General features: G+C 44.6%; 1 protein-coding gene across 16 annotated transcripts in view; it reads right to left on the bottom strand.

Moving 5' to 3' along the window:
* LOC106582631 (receptor-type tyrosine-protein phosphatase T) overlaps positions 1-18,373 on the bottom strand; it is a 591,582-nt gene that overhangs the window by 441,134 nt on the left and 132,075 nt on the right. For all 16 annotated transcript variants that reach the window (XM_045705237.1, XM_045705245.1, XM_045705240.1 and 13 more), the window contains exon 2: positions 17,978-18,103. In XM_045705237.1, coding sequence (XP_045561193.1) covers positions 17,978-18,103 — 126 coding nt within the window. The remainder of the gene's footprint in view (positions 1-17,977; positions 18,104-18,373) is intronic.

Genomic DNA, 18,373 nt, shown 5'->3' with positions numbered 1-18,373 from the left:
CTCAGGAAGTGAGGCAAGAGCTCACGCGTGGCTGGAGAAAGGGTCTTCACTAAATTAGAAATGGAGGTGTTGCCACAAGAGACGGGAACGATTGACTGACATCTAGCTGATGCTAACACATCAATGTTGTCCATCACTCATAATTACACATTAGTCAAGCCATGTAAAATAAACCAACTTAGTGTACAGTACAGTAAGTACGTCAGCTGAGGAGTCACACACTGATCATGCTCGAGTGAAAACCACATGTCAGCATCGAGTGTGATGAACTAAGGGAGAGTGGAGAAGGGAGAGAGAGAAAGAGAGATAGAGAGGGGGTAGGGAGGTAGAGTGAAAGAGAGAGAAGGAAAGCGATAGAGAGCGGGAGTGAGAGAGGAAAAAGGGAAGGGGAGAGAGATGGAGAAATGATAGGGAGGGGGGATTCTCTGAGGTATGGGGTCCCCAGAGTGATGACATGAAAGGGGAAAGTAAATGAGTGCTCTGAGCCCAGCAGCAGATTGCTGCAAACAGAGGTTTCTCCACAGGGTTCTACTTGGCAGTGAGTCCATCCTCTGAGGATGGGCCCACTTTGCTTTAGTAGTGCCTGGGAATGTGTAAACAACACTGATGCATGTTATGATTCCCTCCTCACTGTCGAATTTCATAAAAATATAAATACTGAAATATTACAAATATATATATTTTTAGATAAAACTATACTAAATATATTCACGTCTTCAAACAATTGATTAAAACACACTGTTTTGCAATGGTCTACAGTTGCCTCAACAGCACTGTGTAGGGTAGCATCATGCTGTAGCCGAAGCTAGTTTCCGTCCTCATCTGGATACATTGAGTTCAGTAGAAAATCTAGGAGGCTCATGGTTCTCACCCCCTTCCATAGACTTATGTCAACTTCCGGAGGACGTCCTCCAATATATCAGAGCTCTTGCAGCATGAACTGATGTTGTCCACCCAATCAAAGGATCAGAGAACGAATCTAGTAGTGAAAGCATAAGCTACACCTAAATAGCACAGCAGTGCATAAAATGTGGTGAGTAGTTGACTCAAAGAGAGAGAAAGATAATAGTTAAACAGTTTTGAACAAATACATTTCCTCAAAAATGAAGAAGAAGCAAGAGAGAGAAAGAGAAAGAGAGCTAGCTATTTGTGACCCGACTCAGGAAACTAGGCGTATGTCACAAGTCACCACTTCACAGGAGAGTTGTTTGAACTTAAAAAATATTTTTTTATCAAAATGCGTTTCTTGGCAGAAATGCCTTCTCGAACATGTGAACTTTCATGTGACTTAATATCAACTTGTATGCCATCTGTAAATATGAATCAAACTGTTAAACTGCGAGCCTAGTTGGTTTAGCCACAGAAAAAGTCAGCAACCTTCCCGCTAGTCATGATTGGCTGAGATAATGAGTGGGCTGGACATGCCGAGAGATGAGCTTGTATTGGTCAGCCATATAGCACGCGTCTGTCTATTGGAGCTGGTGAGTATTTTTTTTAAATGTATCGCCTAGTAAAACTGCATAAACCTAATGTCAAGTTAAAGTGTACTGTTATCTAGCTAACGTTAGCTGGCTGAGTCGCTAGCTAACGTTGTGTATGATCTTATTCTTTGTATCTCAGAAACATTTGCTTGACTAGTTATAGCCATAGACCCTGGGTGGTTAGCTGCATGCAGATTCATGCAGATGGGCTCTCCAATAGTAGTGCCAAAACATTGAAAGACGGTTTTCTCAAAAGTGAGTTTATAAGTTGATCAACTTTCAAAGCATAATTACTTTCCCATTGTTTCCTCAAATGCAGTGTATGATATACCATTGTGTAGCTCTGAGTCTACTTTTATCCAATGTAAAAACAGAAATTCAAATGTTGGTCCGTAAGACCGAATCCAGGTGGTGAATCACATATTTAGTTACATTTTTTAAACTTTCACTTAGTTAGCTAGCAAATGCAGCTAGCTAGTTTAGCCTACTCAAACATCCAGCTCAAACAGAGAGGGATGCTATGTTAGCTAGCTGGAAATGGCTATCCAACACTGGAACTCTTCCAAGTCAAGGTAAGCTTTTGGTTTTATGAATTTATTGCCATGGGGCCAGCCGGTGTAACTGCTAAATTGCTTGCTGACTGTACACTGTACTGCATGATTGTTTGCGTGTGATCAGGGGTGTATTTATTCCACCGATTCTTTTGAAAAACGTTTCTTAAGGATGCAAACGGAACTAAACGGGGATAAACATACCTGAATTTGTCCAATAGAAACTATTGTTTGCAATTGTTGGACTAATGATTACACCCTAGATCAGCTAGATGCAAGTAAGAGTGTGCAAGGCGGTATTGAATATGTCACTGTCGTCACCTTGATTACCAAAACATGTATCTCGGTCTGTGGACCTACATTGTAAACTTCAATTCATCGGCTAGGTTGTAGCAACCTCATGATGCGTAGGCCTTTAGGGAACATTTTAGTATCACGTAGTAACCTAAACCTATCGATATTACATTGAGCTGAGTGAATGGAATATGAATGACAGTCACCTAATATGCTGTAAATAGAAATAAGGCCATGTTCATAAATAAATGAATAGTCCTCCCTCCTCTTAAATGGCACCGACTGCCACTGGTGCGTGCATGTGTGTGTGCACAATGTGCATGCTTGAAAGTGTGCATGTTTGCAGCGTGTGTGTGGATGTGCGTAACAGAACATTTCCCTGTCACAGCCAAGAAAGCCTTACACAATCAGATTACCTTTGGATTTAACCTGGCCTGGGAAGATTTTTTTATTTATAATCCTCTTTTTCATTAGTAAACCAAACGGCATCAGCTGTTCCAGGGCACCCAAGTCTAATTTGTTTGTGCCTTTTTACTTGCAGAGGTCGAGTCTTAATGTCATCAATCAGTGTCCAAATAAAATGGTTTTCATTGCTTTATCCCCAAAAGTCAGTGTCTAATAAAAAATGGTATTGGTCTCAGACAACAACAAAAAACATAAAACCCCAAAAGGCTTGGTGAGTGTGAGCTCTCTCATGTAGGTGACCTAAACCCGACATTCAAAGAAAAACGGGGCGGAGGGAATTATCCCAGGACTCTGCCTAGGAAACTGACAGAAGGTACATCCCTCTCTTACAATGACAGCTACCTCTGGATTTACTCAGGAGGTGATGATCCATTTATCTGCATAAAAAAGGTGCTCGTTGGGGAGAGTGACACTTAATCCAGCTGGGATGAGGCCCCGTGGATCTGCAGCTTCCCAACTTTGGTGGTGATGAACAACCCATTCGATTTGACCTTTGACTGTAACTCTACCTCCATTATGTTAAAGAAGCAGGGATCAGTTGTGAACTGTCCTGCCTATCTGATCAGCATTACTACTGTGTCTGGTTGAGACCTGTGAGTGAAGGTGAATAGTCATTTTTCCTCCATTTAAAAGGAGTGGTCACTTTTGTCTAGGAGAGAGAAGTGAGAGAGTGCCTGGGGCTCCATTCCCTGTCAATTTCTTACCAATGCGGCCCCCTCTCCACTTCCATCACAAGCCCGCCTGCCACGCTCAAATCAGAAATGCAATCAAGTCTGCGAGCCACACAAGAGCACTCAAATCTTCACCAAGAACAAAAAAATAGACAAGCCATTTAACCCCTTTACCCTCATCAGCCTTGCACAGACCAATAACACATGGCATTAATGCAACTGGGCTGTTGACAACCTATAATTCAAAAGTCCATTACTAATCCCAGGGCCCTTTGGCATTGGAGAGAAGGCTTCAAACTCCGGTTTCCCCCAAGGAGTAAACATATGTCACATCAAAATGACAGGCCTCAGCCATGCTTCTGGTGATTGGTTTTGATTTGTTTTCAGCCAGAGCTCGATTTGAAGACGTAATAATGGAGACAGATTTGGGAGCAGATTTCCAAGAGATGCGCAAAGGGGCGGAGAATGCAACAGTTCAGAAACTCCCTGTCCACTCTCACTCGACAGTCAATCTCTGACAACAGCGACAAAAACAGCATGTCACATCACAGTGGTGTTTACCTGTACCTTTTACACTAGATACTGCTTTTGTAGCGGGAGGGAGAGAGATGTTTAAAAAGGAGTCTAACCATAGCTGCTACGGTGCAGAGGTGAGAGCCTATTGGACTCTACCAAAAGCGATGGCCAGCAGATAGAGGCAGTACAACGCTCACATACACTGGTTACAGTATATCCCCTCCCTTGAGTTGTCTCGGAAACACGACCCTAGGCAACACAGTGACTATAGGACTATTTTGGCATAGAAGAACTAGGTCACTGCCTTCGCTGATAACAAGAAAAATCTGGGGTCTCACCCAACAAATCACGAGGCAGAAATGCCGAAACATCCCGATTCAAAACCTAAGTTTGCAGGCAAAACCTTTGCAGTGACTTTAGTTAAGGTAGTTGATGCTAACTAGCCACTTACGAAATGCACTCATTAAAAATAACCTCCATGATCTCGATCTTGCTAGCTACTATTTTGTATTATATTCAAGTGGATAAAGTATGGGTGTGAAGTTGGGATTCCAAACTAAAAAACAGTGTTGTTTAGTTTTTTCCCCCACTTAATTAAAATCACAGTGCAGTTATCAAAAAACATATTATTTTCTGTGTTATAGTCAATAGGCTATAAAGGACTGGGAAAGTTGTGTAATTCAAAAATAGCAGCAGAGGAAGAAGAGAACTTTAAGCTAATTTGGTGAATTTGCAAGGCATGCAAGACAAGAGATTGCGAGATGCAGATTACCAAAACATATGAGCACGTGTCTGCCTGCCCCTCCTCTCTCTCCCTTTTGCTGGCCTGCCTGCCCTGTCTGTTCAGTCTTCGGTCTGTTGCAAGGAGAATATCTTAGCCTATTCATGGCACTGATGTTGCCTGGATACAGAGGTATCTATGGCCAGTCTTGCGAGCACAGGGTACTACTCTTTGTTTTTGCCTCATAATATGAAATTACGGTAGGCTACCGGTATCCTTTCTCGATTACCCTTTTCAGACATAAAAGAATGTGGCCCCTTAAAAGAGCCTTGGCTACGGCATGTTTGTTTGTTAGGGTAGGCTACACTACGGATTTTTAAATGCCGATAGGAAACCTTCTCTGGAGATATGAACAGGCATTTTACTGTAAAGGAATGAGGTTTCTGAAACGGGACTAACGTCCATCACTAGGCAACCAGAACTGTCAATAAATAATCTTGAGCTTCTGCGCAGCAGCACATCAATCAGCAACGTTAATTGTTGTTAGGGAAAAAATAGATAACATTTTATACCGGAGCAGAATTCTACTGTCAAATGTTACTGAAGCTGCGTTCTATGTCTGTAAAGGGTTGCGGTAGATATAACTTCATTGCCTGGCCCTAGCGGTCATATGTAATAGGACCATTATTCTGCATTGTAAATTGATGTTTCTTATCATTTTAACAGAAAACAGATGTTTAAAAGTTATGTAAAGTGGTCCATTTGTCACATCCCTAGACCCTAGTCACTGTGTTGCCTAGGGTCGGGTTTCTCTATCTCTTGAGAAGCGTCACCCATGCAAACAGTAGAAACCTTCCCCATTGCCCCAAGAGACATATCCCACCACTAACACCAGTTTAACACGCCATTTCAAGGGTTCAGATTGTGAAACATCAACTAAGGAAAAATTAACACTCAATGATGGGAAGAGCATACGGAGCTCAAGAACATGACTGTTCCCTGAAGTCAACAATCATCAGTTCACGTGAAATTCAGGCATTAGCAATCAATCATCACAAACTTCAATCTGCACTTGTTGTCACGTCCTGACCAGGTAAAGAGGTCATTTGCCATAGTAAAGTGGTCAGGGCGTGGCAGGGGGTTGTTTTGTGTGGGTTTTGGGTTTTTTGTTTCTGTGGGAGTGTTCTAGTTTGCTTTTTCTATATGTTGTTTTTCCATGTTTGGCCGGGTATGGTTTCCAATCAGAGGCAGGTGTCTTTCATTGTCTCTGATTGGAAGCCATACTTAGGCAGCCTGTTTTCCTTTGGGGTTTGTGGGTAGTTGTTTTCTGTTTTAGTCTTGTGTACCTGATGGGACTGTTATCTTCTTATGGATGGTGGCAGTATTGAGCAGCTTGGATGACTGACGTGCCCAGAGTAAACAGCCTGCTACTCACTCCCAGAATTAGTAGATTTGGATAGAAAACACTCTGAAGTTTCTAAAACTGTTTGAATGATGTCTGTGAGTATAACAGAACTCGTATGGCAGGCAAAAACCTGAGAAAAAATCCAAACAGGAAGTGGTCTGTAGGACTTCAATTAATTCCCTATTCAAAATACGGTGTCTGTGGGGTCATGTTGCACTTTCTAAGGCTTCCACTAGATGTCAACAGTCTTTAGAACCTTGTTTGAGGCTTCTACTGTGATGTGGGAATGAATAAGAGCTACTGGAGACAGAACACTGCCAGCAGGGCATGAGCCTCAGGCATGCGCGCTCACGTGAGAGGTACCTCAGTTCCATAGCATTTTTTGAAGACAAAGGATTTCTCCGGTTGAAACTTTATTGTGGATTTATGATAAAAACATCCTAAAGATTAATTCTATACATCGTTTGACATGTTTCTACGAACTGTAATGGACATTTTTGAGTTTTCGTCTGACCTGCGCGTCCTGAATTTGGATTTGTGAACTGAAGGCGCGAACAAAAAGGAGGTATTTGGACATAAAGGATGGACTTTATCGAACAAAACAAACATTTATTGTGGACCTGGGATTCCTGGGAGTGCATTCTGATGAAGATCATCAAAGGTAAGTGAATATTTATAATGCTATTTCTGACTATTGTTGACTCCAACATGGCGGATATATTGCTTGGCATGTTCTTGTGTCTGAGCGCAGTACTCAGATTATTGCTTTTTCAGGAAAGCTTTTTTGAAATCTGACACAGTGGTTGCATTAAGGAGAAGTTTATCTAAAGTTCCATGTATAACACTTGTATTGTCATCAACATTTATGATGAGTATTTCTGTAAATTGATGTGGCTCTCTGCAAAATCACCAGATATTTTGGAGGCAAAAGATTATTGAACATAACGCGCCAATGTAAACTGAGATTTTTGGATATAAATATGAACTTTATCGAACAAAACATACATGTATTGTGTAACATGAAGTCCTATGAGTGTCATCTGATGAAGATCATCAAAGGTTAGTGATTAATTTTCTCTCTATTTCTGCTTTTTGTGACTCCTCTCTTTGGTTGGAAAATGGCTGTGTTTTTGTGTGTTTAGGCGCTGACCTAACATAATCATATGTTTTGCTTTTCGCCGTAAAGCCTTTTTGAAATCAGACACTGTGGCTGGATTAACAAGATGTAAAGCTTTAAAATGGTGTATAATACTTGTATGTCTGAAGAATTTTAATGATGAGATTTTTGTTGTTTTGAATTTGCCGCCCTGCACTTTCACTGGCTGTCGTCATATCGATCCCGCTAACGGGATTCAAGCCATAAGAAGTTCTCGGTCGTTTGTTGTTTTTTGTTGAGGGTTGTCACAAAATCCATCGTGCTGTTGAAAGCAGGACCAAGGCGCAGCGGGAATAGGGATACTCATATTTTAATTTTCAAAAAAAGGAGTAAAGCATCCACTGAAAAAACAATAAACACAACAGTGACAGTTTTACAGGCTATCAATGCAGTGTAAAAACAACCACCCACAAACCCCAGTGACAAACAACTCCTACATATATGACTCCCAATCAGGAACAACGATTCCCAGCTGTTCCTGATCAGGAGTCACAAGACACACACAAGACTGCCATGTCCTGACCCCCAAACTACTACAACAGCTCCATCTGCTGGTCAGGACGTGACAGTACCCCCCCCCCCCCCCTCAAGGTGCAGACCCCGGAATGCACCTAACCACAAAAAAAACCACCAACAAACAAAATCCCCAACAAAACCCATAAACCCTAACCCTAAACAATAAGGGAGGGAAGGGAGGGTGGCTGCCGTCAACGACGGCCCTGTGCTACACCCTCCCTCCCCAACCCACCTATCCTGGAGGTGGCTCAGGTGCAGGCCGTTCCGGGCAGTCGGGCCACTCTGGCAGCTCGGGGCAGTCGGGGCACTCTGGCAGCTCGGGGCAGTCTGGCAGCTCGGGGCAGTCTGGGCAGTCTGGGCAGTTCAGGGCAGTCTGGCCACTCCGGCAGTTCAGGGCAGTCTGGCCACTCCGGCAGTTCAGGGCAGTCTGGCCACTCCGGCAGTTCCGACGACTGTTGACTGGCGGGCAGCTCTGACGACTGTTGACTGGCGGGCAGCTCTGACGACTGTTGACTGGCGGGCAGCTCTGACGACTGTTGACTGGCGGGCAGCTCTGACGACTGTTGACTGGCGGGCAGCTCTGGTGACTGTTGACTGGCACTCCAGTCTTGCCCCGTCAACCAGCCCTTGTGCCCCCCCCCTAAAAAAATCTTGGGGGTGCCTCTCGGTCTCCCTTACCCGTCGTGTTCCCCAGTCCTCGCCAAACTTCTTCCGCTGCTTGGTCCTTGTGGGGTGGGTGGTTCTGTCACAAAATCCATCGTGCTGTTGAAAGGAGGACCAAGGCGCAGCGGGAATAGGGATACTCATATTTTAATTTTCAAAAAAAGGAGTAAAGCATCCACTGAAAAAACAATAAACACAACAGTGACAGTTTTACAGGCTATCAATGCAGTGTAAAAACAACCACCCACAAACCCCAGTGACAAACAACTCCTACATATATGACTCCCAATCAGGAACAACGATTCCCAGCTGTTCCTGATCAGGAGTCACAAGACACACACAAGACTGCCACGTCCTGACCCCCAAACTACTACAACAGCTGCATCTGCTGGTCAGGACGTGACAAGGGTATTCATTAAAGAAAAGAATGAGCACTTTACATGCTGTGCCTTGGTCTCCTTTCCACGACCGCTGTGAAAGAACTACCCACCATAAAAGGACCAAGCAGCGTGAGAGGAGGTACCTGGAGTCATGGACGTAGGAGGAAATCCTAGATGGAAAGGGACCCTGGAGCCAGGCTGGGGAGTACCAGCACCCGAAGGAGGAACTGGAAGAAGCAAAGAGGAAAAGACGGTACAATGAGGTGTTGTATCCTCCAATTGAGGAGGTGAAGAGGCAGCCCCCAAAACAATTTTGGGGGGTCATAAGGGGAGTTTGGCTAGGTCAGGGGGGAGCCCTGACCTAACTTCCCGGGCATTTCGGAGAGAGCCATGGAAACCAGAACCAGTAGAGGAATCAAGAGCGGAGTACGACGCTAGATTCCGGAGAGAGGGACTGGCGGAAAGGGCACGACGGAGCAGGCGCGCAGAGGGGCGAGCAATGCAGTATGGAGTAATGCGCACTATGTCGCCCATATGCACTCACGGCCCGGTGCGGTCGATACAGGCTCCTCAACGATATCGTGCGACAGTTAGCCGGCAGCTAGGGTAAAAGTGTGCCAGCTCAACGTATCTGGCCTCCAGTGTGGCTCCTCGGCCCAGGATATCCTACGCCTGCTCCACGCACGATACCCCGCATTCCTCAGCACAGCCCAGTTCGTCCTGTGCCAGCGCTTCGCCCTTGCCGGGCTGGAGTCAGCATCGAGCCAGGACGGGTTGTGCTAGCGGTAAGCGTCAGACCTACAGTGAGAATCTAGGGACCAGTATATCCTACGCCTGCTCCACGCACGGTAACCCGCATTCCCCAGCACAGCCCAGTTCGTCCTGTGCCGGCGCTCCGCCCTTGCCGGGCTAGCGTCAGGATCGAGCCAGGACGGGTTGTGCTAGCCGCAAGCACCAGACCTCCAGTAAGCCTCCATGGCCCAGTACGTCCGGTGCCGGCTCCGTGCACTTGTCCCCCAGTGCGCCCTCCGCTTCTCAGCCCGGAGCCTCTGCGACGTTCCTCAGTCCGGAGCCTCCGGCGACCCCTCCCAATCCGGAGCCTTCTGCGGTGGTCTGCAGCCCAGAGCCTGCAGCGGTGGTCTGCAACTCAGAGCCTTCAGCGGTGGTCTGCAACTCAGAGCCTTCAGCGGTGGTCTGCAACCCAGAGCCGTCAGTGGTGGTCTGCAGCCCAGAGCCTTCAGCGGTGGTCTGCAGCCCAGAGCCTTCAGCGGTGGTCTGCAACCCAGAGCCTTCAGCGGTGGTCTGCAACCCAGAGCCTTCAGCGGTGGTCGGCAGTGCAGAGCCTCGGGTAACGATCCACAGGTCAGGGTTCCAGAAGCAGAGAGATCTGCGGGCAGAACGGGGGCTACGCCCGGAGCCGGAGCCACATCCGTAGCTGGAGGATTGGCGGAAGGTCTGGGTGTTGCACAGGAGCCGTAGTAAAGTAGTAAAGTAGTAAAGTGTTCAGGGCGTGGCAGGGGGTTGTTTTGTGTGGGTTTTAGTTTTTTTGTTTCTATGTGGGAGTGTTCTAGTTTGCTATTTCTATGTGTTGTTTTTCCATGTTTGGCCGGGTATGGTTTCCAATCAGAGGCAGGTGTCTTTCGTTGTCTCTGATTGGAAGCCATACTTAGGCAGCCTGTTTTCCTTTGGGGTTTGTGGGTAGTTGTTTCAATACCTGACGGAACTGTCTGCTGTCATTTTTGTTTAATTTGTAAAGTGTTCATTTCTTTCATTAACCTGTTGGGGGTAGGGGGCAGTATTTACACGGCCGGATAAAAAACGTACCCGATTTAATCTGGTTATTACTACTGCCCAGAAACTAGAATATGCATATAATCATTGGCTTTGGATAGAAAACACCCTAAAGTTTCTAAAACTGTTTGAGTATAACAGAACTCATATGGCAGGCAAAAACCTGAGAAGATTCCTTACAGGAAGTGCCCTCTCTGACCATTCCTTGAGCTTCTTGACTCAGTTTATTGAAGACTGAGGATCTTTGCTGTAACGTGACACTTCCTACGGTTCCCATAGGCTTTCAGAAGGCGGGAAAAAGCTGAATGATGTAATTCCAGCCCCAGGCTGAAAAACATTAGCGCTTTTGGCAAGTGCTCTATCAGAGGACAATGGGCTGAGGCGCGTGCAAGAGTCGACCCCATGTTTTTATTTTCTATCGTCTTTGAACCTAAACACAGATTCCCGGTCGGAATATTATCGCTTTTTTACGAGAAATATGGCATAAAAATTGATTTTAAACAGCGGTTGACATGCTTCGAAGTACGGTAATGGAATATTTAGACATTTTTTGTCACGAAATGCATCGTGCCCGTCAGCCTTCTTTACCATTCGGATAGTGTCTTGAACGCACGAACAAAACAGAGGATATTTGAACATAACTATGGATTATTTTGAACCAAACCAACATTTGTTATTGAAGTAGACGTCCTGGGAGTGCATTCTGACGAAGAACAGCAAAGGTAATAACATTTTTCTTATAGTAAATCGGACTTTGGTGAGTGCTAAACTTGGTGGGTGTCTAAATAGCTAGCCCTGTGATGCCGGGCTATCTACTGAGAATATTGCAAAATGTGCTTTCACCGAAAAGCTATTTTAAAATTGGACATAGCGAGTGCATAGAGGAGTTCTGTATCTATAATTCTTAAAATAATTGTTATGTTTTTTGTGAACGTTTATCGTGAGTAATTTAGTAAATTCACCGGAAGTTTGCGGTGGGTATGCTAGTTCTGAACGTCACATGCTAATGTAAAAAGCTGTTTTTTGATATAAATGTGAACTTGATTGAACAAAACATGCATGTATTGTATAACATAATGTCCTAGGGTTGTCATCTGATGAAGATCATCAAAGGTTAGTGCTGCATTTAGCTGTGGTTTGGGTTTATGTGACATTATATGCTAGCTTGAAAAATGGGTGTCTGATTATTTCTGGCTGGGTACTCTGCTGACATAATCTAATGTTTTGCTTTCGTTGTAAAGCCTTTTTGAAATCGGACAGTGTGGTTAGATTAACGAGAGTCTTGTCTTTAAAATGTTGTAAAATAGTCATATGTTTGAGAAATTGAAGTAATAGCATTTCTAAGGTATTTGAATAACGCGCCACTGGATTCAACTGGCTGTTGAGTAGGTGGGACGATTTCGTCCCGCCGACCCTAGAGAGGTTAACTTCTATGGGCTATGTGGGACGCTAGCCACCTGCGGGACACAGCCAGTGAAATATCAGGGCGGCAAATTCAAAACGACAAAAAGTCATAATTCAGATTTCTCAAACATACAACTATTTTACACCATTTTAAAGATACACCTCTCCTTAATCCAACCACATTGTCCGATTTCAAAAAGGTTTTACGGCGAAAGCATAAAGTTAGATTATGTTAGGACAGTGCCAACACAAGAAAAACCACACAGCCATTTTCCAAGCAGGAGAGGGGTCACAAAAACTAGAAATACAGCTAAAATTAAGCACTAACCTTTGACGATGTTCATCAGATGACACTCCTAGGACTCAATGTTACACAATACATGTATGTTTTGTTCGATAAAGTTCATATTTATATCCAAAAACCCCATTTTACATTTGTGCGTGATGTTCAGAAAATACACTGCTCCAAAAAATAAAGGGAACACTAAAATAACACATCCTAGATCTGAATGAATGAAATAATCTTATTAAATACTTTTTTCTTTACATAGTGGAATGTGCTGACAACAAACTCACACAAAAATAATCAATGGAAATCCAATTTATCAAACTATGGAGGTCTGGATTTGGAGTCACACTCAAAATTAAAGTGGAAAACCACACTACAGGCTGATCCAACTTTGATGTAATGTCCTTAAAACAAGTCAAAATGAGGCTCAGTAGTGTGTGTGGCCTCCACGTGCCTGTATGACCTCCTTCAACGCCTGGGCATGCTCCTGATGACTAAAGCATCCGCCAACTCCTGGACAGTCTGTGGTGCAACCTGGCATTGGTGGATGGAGCGAGACATGATGTCCCAGATGTGCTCAATTGGATTCAGGTCTGGGGAACGGGTGGGCCAGTCCATAGCATCAATGCCTTCCTCTTGCAGGAACTGCTGACACACTCCAGCCACATGAAGTCTAGCATTGTCTTACATTAGGAGGAACCCAGTGTCACGTCCTGGCCAGTATAAGGGTTAATTGTTATTGTAGTTTGGTCAGGACGTGGCAGAGGGTATTTCTTTTATGTGGTTCGGGGTGGTGTTTTGGTAAGAGGGCGTTTGATTTAGTATTTCCGGGATTTGGTTTATGATCTATGTTTATGTAATTCTATGTTGAGCCTAGTGTGTCTGTTTCTATGTTTGGGTTCATTGGGGTTGGGACTCTCAATTGAAGGCAGGTGTTGTCTATTTGCCTTTGATTGAGAGTTCCATATATGAGGGTGTGTTTGTCTGTTGTGGGAGATTGTTTTTGCACTGCGTTAGGATAGCCTGCAAAACTGTTGCACTGTCATTGTTTATTATTTTTTGTATAGTGTTCACGTGAGCAATTAATTAAATTAAAAAATGAACACGACATCCGCTGCGTATTGGTCTACATTTTCAGACGACGATTTCGCAATATCGTCAGAAGACGAAGACAGTCGTGACACCCAGGGCCAACCGCACCAGCATATGGTCTCACAAGGGGTCTGAGGATCTCATCTCAGTACCTAATGGCAGTCAGGCTACCTCTGGCGAGCACATGGAGGGCTGTGCGGCCCCCCAAAGAAATGCCACCCCACACCATGACTGACCCACCGCCAAACCGGTCATGCTGGAGGATGTTGCAGGCAGCAGAACGTTCTCCACGGCGTCTCCAGACTGTCACGTCTGTCACATGTGCTCAGTGTGAACCTGCTTTCATCTGTGAAGAGCACAGGGCGCCAGTGGCGAATTTGCCAATCTTGGTGTTCTGTGGCAAATGCCAAACGTCCTGCACGGTGTTGGGCTGTAAGCACAACCCCCACCTGTGGACGTCGAGCCCTCATACCACCATCATGGAGTCTGTTTCTGACCGTTTGAGCAGACACATGCACATTTGTGGCCTGCTGGAGGTCATTTTGCAGGGCTCTGGCAGTGCTCCTCCTGCTCCTCCTTGCACAAAGGCGGAGGTAGCGGTCCTGCTGCTGGGTTGTTGCCCTCCTACGGCCTCCTCCACGTCTCCTGATGTACTGGCCTGTCTCCTGATAGTGCCTCCATGCTCTGGACACTACGCTGACAGACACAGCAAACCTTCTTGCCACAGCTCGCATTGATGTGCCATCCTGGATGAGCTGCACTACCTGAGCCACTTGTGTGGGTTGTAGACTCCGACTCATGCTACCACTAGAGGGAAAGCACCGCCAGCATTCAAAAGTGAGCAAAATATCAGCCAGGAAGCATAGGACCTGAGAAGTGGTCTGTGGTTACCACCTGCAGAACCACTCCTTTATTGGGGGTGTCTTGCTAATTGCCTATAATTTCCACCTGTTGTCTATTCCATTTGCACAACAGCATGTGAAATGTATTGTCAATCAGTGTTGCTTCCTAAGTGGACAGTTTGATTTCACAGAAGTGTGATTGACTTGGAGTTACATTGTGTTGTTTAAGTGTTCCCTTTATTTTTTTGAGCAGTATATTTTGCCTCCAAAACTGCCGGTGAATCAGCACAACAATTTACAAAAATACCAAATATTATGCCCCCCCAAAATATTAAACTGTTAATCTTCCCTGTGGCTCAGTTGGTACAGCATGGTGTTTGCAACTCCAGCATGGTGTGTGCAATGCCAGGGTTGTGGGTTCAATTCCCACAGGGGGCCAGTACAAAACAAAACAAAAAGTAATAAATGCATGAAATGAAATGTATGCATTCACTACTGTAAGTCGCTCTGGATAAGAGCGTCTGCTAAATGACTGAAATGTAAATGTTATTCAAAGAATTATAGATAAACATCTCCTTAATGCAACCGCTGTGACAGATTTCAAAAAAGCTTCACGGGGAAAGCACACTTTGCAATAATCTGAGTACGGCGCTCAGAAAAATACATCAGGCAATACCTGCCAATTTGGAGTCATCTAAAATCATAAATAGCATTATAAATATTCACTTACCTTTGATGATCTTCATCAGAAGGCACTTCCAGGAATCCCAAGTCCACAATAAATGTTTTGTTCGATAAAGTCCATAATTTATGTCCAAATACCTCCTTGTTGTTTGCTCGTTCAGTAAGCTACTCCAAATGTAGGAAGCGCGCCGAAAATGTCACGACGAAAAGTCAAAAAAAGTTATATTTACGTTCGTAGAAACATGTCAAACATTGTATAGCATCAATCTTTAGGGCCTTTTTAACATAACACTTCAATAATATTCCAACCGGACGATTCCAATGTCTTGAAAAACGTTATGGAACACAGCTACCTCATCACGTGAGAGAGCGCCAATGAACTCATGTCATTTTCTGAGTCACCAACTTCCCGGCCTTCTTGTTCGCTCTCTGTTCACTGAAAAAGCCTGAAACAAGGTTCTAAAGACTGTTGACATCTAGTGGAAGCCTTAGGAAGTGCAAAATGAACCCTAAGTTAGATAGGTAATGACTTGAAAAGACTACAAGCATCAGATTTCCCACTTCCTGGTTGGATTTTTCTCAGGTTTTTGCCCGCCATATGAGTTCTGTTATACTCACAGATATCATTCAAACAGTTTTAGAAACTTCAGAGTGTTTTCTATCCGATACTAATAATATGCAAATATTTGACTCTGGGCCCGAGTATTAGGCAGTTTACTCTGGGCACGCTTTTCATCTGAAATCCAAAATACTGCCCCCTATACCTTAAAAAGTTAAACTCAAGATGAACATATTCCACGCTGCACCTTGGTCTCCATTCCACGACCCCTGTGACACTTGTACTGTATAGGGCTGGTTTCCTAGACACAGATTAAGCCTAGTTCTAAAAAGCATTCTCTATGGAGAACTTCCATTGAAAGCTCTTTTTGTCTAGGACTAGGCTTAATATCTGTACAGCAAACTGGCCCTTACATTTTCAATAGTTAAAAAGACAGAAACCCCTTGAGTTTACAGGTCCCCTCTATTCCAAGAATAGAACTGACCATAAAATGCATCAGCGCTGGAGTAGTAGTGGGAAAGTTTAGTTGAAAACCACGGGAGAAGGGCTTAGACCTGATAAGGCTTTTATACTCAGCGTGTCATCCGTGGCTTTCAAGAAATATGCCGAGGAGTTTGTTCAGTCTGAGAGACTTTGTGTGACTGCTCAGCCTCTTCTTAACTCCACCAACAGATCTCCCATCCCAGTTAATATCCTGGGGCCCAACATGAGAAGAACCCCGTGACATTACAAAAGGAAGGAGAAGAAAACAAACACACAAAAATCCACAGCTGAACCCCATCCCCTCGGAATAGCACCCCTTTTGAAGCGGTGAAAGAGCTTTGGTAACAAGGAGGATGGCTCGCACTGATGGGGATGACCAATGAGCGGCGGAGGGAAAAAGGAATGAGTGCAGACTTTCCTCCTTCATTATGCCTCCTGTGAGAAAGTATTAACATCCCTCCATACTCCACCTGAGCCCCTCCTGAGTCTCTGAGTCTCTCTGCTCTCTCTCTCTCCCTTTTTTTGTAGAGCCCACTGGGTCCGGCATTGTTCAACAGGACATTATATGAAATACCATGCACAATCAGTGAAGATGCTTGTCCCCCTTGCATCTCAGCTGTTGTGGTTGACACACAGAGAGGGGCACAGACACATGGCACGCAATAACACACGTGCACACTCACACATACGCACACTCTTGCACGCACACACAGCTTTGTTTTCATGAATTTTCTGGACTTTTTGGGGAGTAAAAATGTATTCCCATATAAAATCCTATTTCAGCTAACCTAACCCGTAACCTTAACACTAACCCCAAGGTTAAAGTTAGTCATCAGTCTCAAGTCGAGTCCCGAGTCCTGAAGTCTCAAGTTATTTTATTTCAAGTTGAGTCTCAAGACATGTGACTCAAGTCCACACCTCTGGAAAACATGCACACACAGACACACACACACAGACACACACACACACACACACACACACACACAGACACACACATAGTGATGCCCCAATTTCCTTTGATTAGACGCTCCTATCTTGATGGACATGGATAAGAAGGCAGATGGCGTTTCCTGTTGTTTGTTGATTTATTCATACCGCCCTTTAAAAATATATATCTGAAGTGTCCTGTTTTGCTAGTCTCGTACGAACTATCCTGATCTACGAGGTTACTGTTTTACCGTGCTGAAAACACAAGACTTTGATCATGTTGTTCTCTGCACTTCTGATTTTTACACAACCTGAATTTGCACCAAAGGCTCAAAAATGCTTTTAGTGTGCAATCTGCAATTTGCTTTGCTCAGCAGTCAGCACAGAACAAGATACTTTCTTTACAGTGATACATATAACAACCTTCTACTAAAGTACTGGCAGCCTGAGTCCCAAAAAGCACCCTAGTCCCTAAATAGTGCACAGCTTTTGACCAGGGCCCATAGGGAGAACCACACAGCTAGGGTCAAAAGTAGGGCACTATGTAGGGAATAGGGGGGCATTTGGGACGTAGCCGCAGTATGTTCAACTCCTAACTGGATTAATGTCAGTCAGTGGCGTAACCCTAGTTGGCACCCCGTGGAGCCAGGGAGCTGACACTGACATCCCTACCATAGGTGATCAGTGAGGCGGACTGACAGGCGGCCTGATTGCCATCTGTGTTTGACAGTATCACTTTGGAGTGGCTGAGATTGTGTCACAATGCATCTCGGTCTACTCAGACATGAGCTGAGCGACGGATATGTGGGGAAAGAGAACAAGATGGGGGGGTAGAGTGAAAGAAAGGGAGTGAAAGAAAGGGAGTGAAAGAGGAAAAGACAGATATAATCGTTCAGGTAAAAAGTGAGAGAACAAGAAAGAAAGATGAGCTGACGAAAGCGAGTTAATGATACACCATTTTTACACACACGATACACACACACACACACACACACACACACACACACACACACACACACACAGGGGTGACAGAGCACTAAAGGATATGAGATAGGGGAAAAAGAGAGAAGGAAGCCCCGTTGTGTACCTGTGGGAACAGCTGCGTCCATGGTGGGCCTCTCCCAAGTGTTGACTTGCTCCCAAGCGAAGCCATTGGTCCCGAGGGCCACACTGTAGCCACAGCTGCTGTAGGGGTCTTCAAATGAACAGCTGCCTGTAGGACACAACGAGAAGAGAGAAGAGTAGGGTTGCATATGTCAACACGATTAAGCCATATACTCACATAATTTTTCATCCCCGCTAAATAATTATTTTCCAGCGCATTAGGCTTTATGCTTGCCAGAAGCCATGGATTGAGAAAGCAAGACAAAACTCAGTCTAATTAAATGTACTCTTTGAGATGCGTGGTTTAATTGCAATGAGAGGATTCAAAGGGAATTCTTGAGGGTTTTGTGCATTATCTATTTTGTCAATTACACACATT

This window comes from Salmo salar, chromosome ssa22 (assembly GCF_905237065.1).
Source record: "Salmo salar chromosome ssa22, Ssal_v3.1, whole genome shotgun sequence".
Taxonomy (NCBI): Eukaryota; Metazoa; Chordata; class Actinopteri; order Salmoniformes; family Salmonidae; genus Salmo; species Salmo salar.
This window is presented reverse-complemented; position numbering and strand designations above follow the sequence as displayed.